Source organism: Nicotiana tabacum, chromosome 16 (genome assembly GCF_000715075.1).
Source record: "Nicotiana tabacum cultivar K326 chromosome 16, ASM71507v2, whole genome shotgun sequence".
NCBI lineage: Eukaryota > Viridiplantae > Streptophyta > Magnoliopsida > Solanales > Solanaceae > Nicotiana > Nicotiana tabacum.
In genome coordinates, this window is record NC_134095.1 from 169,888,462 (window position 1) to 169,898,383 (window position 9,922).

General features: G+C 36.7%; 1 protein-coding gene across 1 annotated transcript; it reads right to left on the bottom strand.

The window, feature by feature from the left end:
- Positions 1–6,093: 6,093 nt before the first annotated feature.
- Positions 6,094–6,561, bottom strand: LOC142170513 (uncharacterized). Its single transcript, XM_075232443.1, has one exon. It carries the CDS (start codon positions 6,559–6,561, stop codon positions 6,094–6,096), a length of 468 nt encoding a protein of 155 aa, XP_075088544.1.
- Between the last annotated feature and the right edge of the window lie 3,361 nt (positions 6,562–9,922).

Genomic DNA, 9,922 nt, shown 5'->3' on the forward strand with positions numbered 1-9,922 from the left:
ATAATACTTAATACACATGCATGTGTATATATAGGTATAATTAAGGGGTAGGGGGTGGGGGTTTTGATTGATACAGTTGTCGAATGTATAGGGGAGGGTGCCATTGCATTAAAGTGTTTAGACACTCTGCCAACCTCCTAGACGGTCATTAATATTAGATATGGAGTTAGGTGAACTTTTTTTTTTTTTTTTTGGAAAATGACACTGTATAGCCGCTCTCAAAATAATAGCCGAAAATATATATATATTTTTTGTATATATATACATTATGCATGTTATATACAAAATTTATACACTTTTTCGACTAACAAATGTAAATAGTTTCTATCACGGGCTAAAAGTGATAATACGGGCGAAGTCGAATAGCCACTTTTAAGCCCGCTATTTAAAATATATCCATAGTTGACATTGTATTTAAAGATTAGCCAATTCATCCAAATTTCAAGACTAAATATTTTTGAGCTGCTAATTTGAAATTCACGACTAAGTGTCCTGAATTTCTGAACCACTAATTTAAAATTCAGGACATAAGATTCAAACTTCAGGACACAATTTTACTGTAGGACATGATATCCTGAATTTCTGAACTACTAATTTGAAATTCTGGACATAAGATTCGAACTTCAGGGCACAAGTTTCTAACTTTAGGACACGATGTCCTGAAGTTTGAATTTTGAGATTTAAACTCTAGGACGTCATGTCCTGAAATTTAAGCGAAATTGGCTAATCTTTAAATACATTGTAAACTATAAATATACTTAAACAACATGCTTAAAAATTACCCCCCTCTCCTTTCTTCTACTATGGACTGTATTCTTTTAATAAGTTATATATATTGCCACGGTAATAAGTTACTCGTAATTGTTTTTCTAAGTAATTTGATCGTGTAAATATTATTATACCATAAATGCATATAAACTCATGCTAGCATGCCAATTGAATTTATTAAATAGAATTTGTTGTTGTTACACTTTAAAGTGATCTAATTGTGTACAAATTTGTTTATTCAAGGAAGTAAAATTTTACAAGATTGATAAATACTCTTTTCGTTTCAAATTAAATGACATATTTTACTTATCGAGAGTCAAACTATATAAAGTTTGACCAACATTTTAAAATAATTTTTTTATCATATTAACATAAAAAAAAATTACAACATATATTATTTCTCGTATAATTTTTTAATATCCAAAATTTTAATTTTAAAATATTGAGTTAAACTAATCCAATATAGTTTCGAAGTTTAGTCAAATTAATTCTCGGTAGACAAAATGTATAGTAAATTGAAACAGAGGGAATAGTTAACAATAAAGTCGATAAGTTCATAATTACCAACTTCCTTCTTAGATAACATGTGAATAATTGGATAGTAAATTACATATCACCAAAGAATGTGATGAAATGATAAAATTATTTTATCTTTAATTAGAAGTTTTATGGTGGATCATGGAAAATAAAGTCCTTAGTAAATGGTAAATAATGCTAAATGTCTACATAATGAATTTTATACGATGTGAATTTAAATTAGTCGTATTAATAATCATGACACTGAATACTTGAAGAAAAGAAAAGAAAATTCTTATATGAGTTTGCAACAATATTAGACTTGATTGAGTTTACAAAATAATAATAAAAACCTGCAAAAGAAAAGAGATAATTCAAAAAATAAAACTCTTTTCTGTGCACAATCTAGAATCTTATATAGCTTCTTGGGGTTGGGACTTGGGCGCAACTCTGATATTGACAGATGATGGCTATATATATATGATTGGGTGATTGAGGCTTTGGGGATAAGACCAATGAATACAAATTTCAAAAATGCTACCTGATATCGTCAACAGATGATGGATATATATGGTTTTTATAAGATATCATGAAATACTTGTTGGGATTGAAATAATAAGACGTAACGTGAAAGCTAACAAAGCAAATCTTAATGAAGATAAATTAGACGACAAAAAAACTAGCACACAAAAAATTATAATTTGTCCTGAATTCCTGTTTCATGATCCTAAAACGATAAAAAACGAGTAACAGTCGTAGAGAAGCAACGACCATTGTTCATTAGTCGTTTCTGATTGGTGCACAAACTTTTAGGCGATTCTGATTGGCTCACAAACTTTTAGGCGATTCTGATTGGCCCACAAACTTTTTCAAATCACCTAAAATTTTATAGGCCCATCAGAAACGGCATAATGAACTATAATCATTGTCTCGCCATACCATTCCTTGTTTTTTGGTGCTTTAGGGCCATAAAACAGGAATTCAATATGATTTTACATTTTTCGTGTGTCACTGTCCACGCTATTTTCATGAATTCGGGTCACCAATCCCGAATCGCCTAAAATTTTATGGGCCAATCAGAAACGATTTATTGTACTATAGTCATTGCCTATTCATAGTCATTCCTCATTTTTTGGCATTTTAGGGCCATAAAATAGGAATTCAGCATCCAATTTTTTGAATGCTAATGTCCACGCCATCTTCACGGATTCAGGCAGGTGGCTCCGAATCACCTAAAATTTTGTGGGCCCATTTAGGGCCATAAAACATGAATTCAGTACGATTTTTGATTTTTCGTGTGCTAATGTCCACGCCATCTTCATAAATTCGGGCAACAGGCCTCGAATCGCCTAAAATTTTGTGGGCCCATCAGAAACGACCTAATGAACCTTAGTCATCGCTTTGCCATGACGGTTCCTCGTTTTCTGATGTTTTAGGACCATAAAATAGGAATTCAACACGATTTTTTATTTTTCGTGTACTAATGTCCACGCCATTTTCATGAATTCGAGCGACCGGTCTCGAATGACCTAAAATTTTGTGGGCCCATAAGAAACGACCTAATAAACCGTAGTTATTACTTCGCCATGATTATTCCTCCTTTTTGATGTTTTAAGGTCATAAAATAGGAATTCTGCACAGTTGGCGATTTTTGTGTACTAATGTCCACGCCATCTTCATGAATTCGGGCGGTCGGCCCCGAATCGCCTAAAATTTTGTGAGCTCATTAAAAACGACCTAATGAACAATAATCGTCATTGCCTCACCATGACCATTCATCGTTTTTGGCATTTTAGGTCCATAAATTAGAACTCAATACGATTTTCTTTTTTTCGTATCTATGCCATTTACATGAATTTAGGCGACCGACCTTAAATTGTCTAAACTTTTGTGTTTCCATCAGAAATGATTTAATAAACCATAGTCATTGTCTTTCCATGGCCATTTCTTATTTTTTGGCGTTTTAGGTCCATAAACAGGAATTTAGTACGACTTTCAATTTTTCGTGTGCCTTAGTCCACACCATCTTCATGAATTTGGGCAACCGGCTCCGAATCGCCTAAAATTTTATGGGCCCATTAGAAATGACCTAATGATCTATAGTCTTTGCCTCGCCACGATCGCTCCTGGTTTTTTGACGTTTAGGGCCATAAAATAAAAATTTAGCACGCTATCTTCATGAATTCAAGCGATCGGTTCCAAACCTAAAATTTTGTGGCCCCATCAGAAATGACCTGACAAACTATAGTCATTGTCTTTCCATGACCATTCCTCGTTTTTTGGCTCTTTAGGTCCATAAAACAGGAATTCAGTACGACTTTCAATTTTTCGTGTGCATTAGTCATTTAGTCCACGCCATCTTCTTGAATTTGGGCAACTGGCTCCGAATCGCTTAAAATTTTATGGGCCCATCAAAAATGACCTAATGATCTATAGTCATTTCCTCGCCACGACCGCTCATCTTTTTTGGCTTTTAGGGTCATAAAACAAGAATTTAGCATGATTTGCAATTTTTTGTGTGCTAATGTCCACGTTATCTTCATAAATTCAAGTGATCGGTTCCGAATCGCCTAAATTTTTGTGGCCCCATCAGAAATGACCTAATGAATAATAGTCATTGCTTTCCATTTTTGTTACTCGATTTTTGGCGTTTTAGGGCAATAAATAGGAATTCAACATGATTGTCGATTTTTCGTATGCTAATGTCCCTGCTATCTTCATGAATTCGGACGACTGCCCTGAATCGACTAAAATTTTGTGAACCCATCAGAAACTTACCTAACGAACCATAGTCATTACCTCGCCATGATCGGTCTTTGTTTTTGACATTTTAGGGCTATAAAATAGAAATTTAACACGATTTTCGATTTTTGGTCCACGCGGTCTTCATGAATTCGGGCAACCGACCTAGATCGCCTAAAATTGTTTGGGCCCATCAGAAATGATCTAATGAACTATAATTATTGCTTTGGCACGATTGTTCCTCGTTTTTTGATATTTTAGGGCCATAAAACGAGAATTTAGCATGATTTCTATTTTTTTGTGCTAATGTCCACGCCATCTTCATGAATTCGGGCGATCGACCCTGAATCGCCGAAAATTTATTGGGCCCATCACAAATGACCTAATGAACCATGATCATTGTTTCGCCATGATTGTTGCTCATTTTTGGTGTTTTAGGGCCATAAAACATGAATTCAACCCGATTTCTAATTCTTTACGTTTTAGGACTATAAATTTTTGAATAAATGAAGTTCACTCAATAGTAAAATTGTCCTATTTCAAGTAATCCCACATAATGGGGTCTGGGGACGGTAGTATGTACGCAGACCTTACCCCTACCTCGTGGAGATAGATAGACTATTTCCAATAGACCCTCGGCTCAGTAAATCATAAGCACAACAATAATGAAAAGAAAATCAGTCAAAACAACAGTGAGAAGCCATGGAAAATAAGTATTAATAATATCAAGATAGTAAGATGACCGAAACAACATGCAATAATAGAAACCTAAGACTAAAAAATACGAAAGTACGTATTAATACTACTAATATGAACAAGGAAATCACTCGACTACCTAACATTTTACCCTAATCCTTGACTTCCAAACCTTCATATCAAGGGTTATGTCTTCGGTAAGTTAGAGATCTAATCACCTTACCACAATACTTCTTCGACTTGTCCCTACCTCTCCTTAGGCCCTCTAAGGCCAACCTCTCGTACTTGCTCACTAGTGCATCTGTGTCTCTCCTCTTCAGATGTCTGAACCATCTAAGTCTTGCTACTGCATTTACTCCTCTACATATGTTATACCTACCTTATCCAGAATAATTTAATTCCTAATTCTATCAGTTCTGGTATGCCTACATATCCACCTCAACATCCTTATTTCTGCTACCATTATCTTCTAGACATGTGAGATCTTGACTGGCTAACACTCAGCCCCATACACACATAGTCGGTCTAACCACCGCTCAGTAGAACTTACCTTTGAGTTTTGGTGGCACCTTTTTATCACACTAAACACCAGAAGCAAGCCTACGTTTCATCCATCTCGCCCTAATACGATGTGTGACATCCTCATAAATCTCTCAATTCTCCTGTATAACTGACCCAAGGAACTTGAAGCTTCCTTTCCTAGAGATGACTTGTGAATCCAGTCTCACATCCCCATCCACTTCATGAGTCGCACCACGAACTTGCACTCCAAGTATTATGTCCTTGATCTTGTTCAACTTGAAACTTTTAGACTCTACAGCTCCAAACTTCTAACCTCACCTTAACACCACCTCGTGTCTTGTCAGTCAGTATAATGCCATCTACAAATAACATGCACACGACACCTTCCTTGAATGTGATGCGTCAGTGCGTCCATTGCCAAGGCAAATAAAAAGGGATTGAGGGCTGACCCTTGGTGCGACCCTATCACAACTGGAAAGTGATCCAAGTTCCTCCCACTATCTTCACCCGGGTTTTAGCTCTATTATATATATCCTTAATTGCCCTAATTTATGCAATACGTACCCCCATAGCCTCCAAACATCTCTATAGAATCTCCTGCGCACTTTATCGTATGCCTTTTCTAAGTCGATGAATACCATATGTAAGTCCATCTTCCTCTACTTATACTGCTCCGGCGATTTCCTAATAAGGTAAATGACTTCGTAGGTTGAAAGCCCCAATAAAAATCTGAATTGTTTACGGAGAATAGACACATTCCTTCTTACCCTCAGCTCCACCACCCTCTTTCAACCTTCTATAGTATGGCTTAACAGCTTGATACCTTGATAGTTATTACAACTTTGGATATCACCTCTTCTTTTGTACAATGGGATCATCGTACTCCACTTCCACTCCTCGAACATCTTTTTCATCATAAATGACATTAAATAACTCTGTGAGCCACTCCAAGCCCACCCTATCCGCGCTCTTCCAAAATTCTACCAGGATTTTGTCTAGCTCGATCTCCCTACCCCTGCTCATTCTACACATAGCCTCCTTAATCTCCTCAACTTTAATACGTCTACAATACCCAAAGTCTTGACAACTCTTGGAGTGTTTCAATTCACCCAACACAATGTTCATGTCCCCCTCTTTGTTAAAGAGTATATGGAAGTAAGTCTGCCATCTCCGACGAATATGTGCCTCATCCAACAAAACTCTTCCATCTCCGTCCTTGATGCACTTCACTTGGTCCAGGTCATGGACCTTCCTTTCTCTCACCTTAGCTAGCCTGAACAACTTCTTCTCCCCTCCCCCTTCTTTCAAGTTCTTCATATAATCGACCAAATGTTGCAGTCTTAGCCGTCGTAACCGCTAACTTTGTTGTCACGACCCAAACCGATAGATCGCGACGGGCACCCGGTACCTTACTCAATCGAGTACCAACATAACGTATCTTTTTATGTCATAATAAAATAAATAACTAAGCCGAAAGGGATGCCGTGAAATACGTAGGATACAACATATAATACCAATTTATACATAAGACATACGGGCCTAAAAGCCCAAAATAACCACTCGTACCCTGAATATATGCCGACAAGGCCATACAATATCTTACGTACATGACATCTGTCTGCAAGCCCCTAAGAATATGAAATTTTCATAAAGGTCGGGACAGAGTTCCGCCATACCAAACAATACACGTCTAAATCATACCAACCAAACATGCAACTCCGAAGCAAATGGAGCGTACCAACATCTTCCGCTGAGCTGATAGCCTACTTGGAGGGCTCTCGACCTATCTATCAGGATCTGTGGGCATGAAACGCCACATTCCCGGGCAAAATGGACGTCAGTACAAATGATGTACTGAGTATGGAAGGTCCATAAATAAGCATATAACAGACATGGAGGAAATATAGAGTAAATGACTCCACCTGTAACTCTGAAAACTTTGTTAATCATGAAATAATTATAGTATCATGCATATGCATTTGAAATAGTTTCCTTCGATTTGCTTACCCTCTCAGCTTCACGAATTTACTCATCACTTGTTTGAAATGGCATAATATTTATAGTCTCACTAAAATCTTATTCCCGAACTTACATCGATTAACTTACGACAAAATTTTATCGTACGAAAATGCGATATGTAATATCTCATTTCCGAGCTTCCCTTAATTTATTTATGGCGTGTTTTCATGCACGAAAATATGGGGTGTAACATTAATCCCCCCTTTGGAACATTCGTCCTCGAATGTTGACTGTTACGCTTATCTTTCTCATATCCCATAGCTCTTGCGAATACTTTAGTAGTCCTTTTTCCATCTAGGCAACTGCTCTATGAATAAGTCCAAAGGCCAGGGCATTCCCCCCTTTAGGCCTCTTTCCCACGCCATGACTTATGATCGAATTCCTTCCAATCTCGTAACTGTTGCTACCTTCCATTATGTTGTTTCTACGATACTGACCTTGTAAGTGTGCCTATGCGACTCTCCTCTCCCTTTTTCCTCCAGCTTTTAGCCAATCCTGAAGTTCTTTACTTGGTATTTGTCAAACTTACGAATATTGCTATATCTTATTTTATAGACCTGGTTATCCATTCGTATAACTTTACTACATCTACATAGGTCATACTATACCATAACTCTTACCTCGATTTCTCGTTACTGAGGCCTGCTACCAAATCTCATATTAGTTTCGTTGCTTATCTCATATGTATAAATCTATGTCTTCTAATGCCTCCACATTACTGTTCACCTTTAAGAAAAATGGCCTAATGTCCTCTCATACTTTATAACTTTTATCCATCCATTGTTGAATCACCTCAATTTTGATCCATAATCTACCCTTGATAACTTAACCTTTTAGGTAATATTGCTACTAGGATTCACATTTTATCGGGGAACATATGAAATGATTAGATTGATCCACCTGGGGCGATACCCTGCTTTCATAACCGTATCTCACGACATCCCAATGTGATTCACCTTGCGTAGGTATTTTAATCTTGTCCAATTCATGAGATCCCTTTCTTTTATTCGTCAAATCATTACTCAATCTAAGGTCCAAACGTCATCATTTTTTTTGTCTATAATAACTACACCATCATTTTATTAACAGGGCAACATTCCATCTCTTCTGAATGTTATTAGTCTTAGACTCCTTTGAGTTCATTCAGGTAATATTGAATTTTCTATAACTTAGAGAAACCATTAGTTTTCTTGTTTTCATGGGTCTTAATCCCGATGACTTATCCGTTCTTGTCACCATCTCACTCGCCCTTTCTCGTTCTTACTCCTGTCATAAAAATTTATCGCTTTACTATACTTTAGCTTGGGACCCATACATATCTATTTATATTATTCAAGTCCTTCCTTCAACTTGCTTGCACCGTAGATTTCCGTATATTGTTCTGGAACATCAAGCGAGACATCACATTGTCTCTAACTATTCTTTACTCTCATAATCAGGCTTTTCGATACCTAGACCATAGGCTGGAAGATATGTTACTGACACTGCTGCTATCATTCCTGTGTATTGAATCCCCGCGCTTCTAGTCTTATATCCCAAGTATGGAATATTCTCAACCTTCTGCTTTTGAGTATCTCGTTTATTGTTCACCTTTACCTTACTTTCTTTAAAGCCTCACATCACATCTCCTATCTCTTTTATGACCTTCCCTCCACATAGATATAATTCACATCGACGTTTTGAACTTCTATTATAATACATGCACCTTTTTACACAATCTCGTGAAAGCTTTATACTAAATTCTTATGAGACTGGTATCCTTCTAACTGGCTTTATCGTAGAGCCATTATAGAACATAGTTGTTGTGCTATCTCTCTTGCACCTCTAATATTAAGAGTGATTCTACTATGTTCTCAATCATGATCCTATAACTTCTGGGTCCAATAATCAGATTCCTGATTTACTTTGTTGATGTAACTCTTTAGTTTCCTTCTTCTTATGATCGGTCTTTATGCTGGCTTAAGTTATCTTCCAATCTACGGCTCATGGTATTAGTTATTACTTTATCCCTCCATGGACGCTATGGAATATTCATGATACAATCTTCTAACAATTCATTCCTTTGTCTATGACCTGAGCTCAATTCTTTCTTTTAGCTTATACCGGAATCTTTTACGGCTGTATGTGTCAACATATATGTTTCATGTATAAAAATCCAAACTCTTAAGTGTGTTCATAACGTCACCAACTCGGGATCATTGATCAAATAATTCCTTTCGTTCCTTCTCAGCTTTCTTTTAACGTAAGCTATTACCTTTCCTAATCTTTCTTCCCCTTGTTGCGTGCATACTTAGCTTATCTTTAGCTTATCTTAACTCCCACACATGCCGGAATTTCCGTACAACTCATATGATCTTCGAATATTTCTTTTGATTTTTACTTCCCGTTCACTAGCCACGGTAGATTCCTCTTTCTTATGGAGGACGTACAATGTTGTTGTGAAACTGTTGTTACAAGACCATTTCCTCCTTAGGTCATTGTACTTAGGTTGAAGCCTTCTTCCTCATTTCCTTAGCTAGTCCTTCACTGTAGTACTTAGGGGGGATCCTCAGACTCTTGTAAAGATGCGAGCTTATTATATCGTATTCCCGATAGAATTTTTTTGATGTTCATGATCACTTATAATTATCCTTAGTTACTTACCTCCACACTTATCTGC

What these genes read in the sequence shown, in the direction of transcription:
- LOC142170513 (XM_075232443.1), bottom strand. Translation starts at nt 6,561, where the DNA reads ATGAAGAACTTGAAAGAAGGGGGAGGGGAGAAGAAGTTGTTCAGGCTA.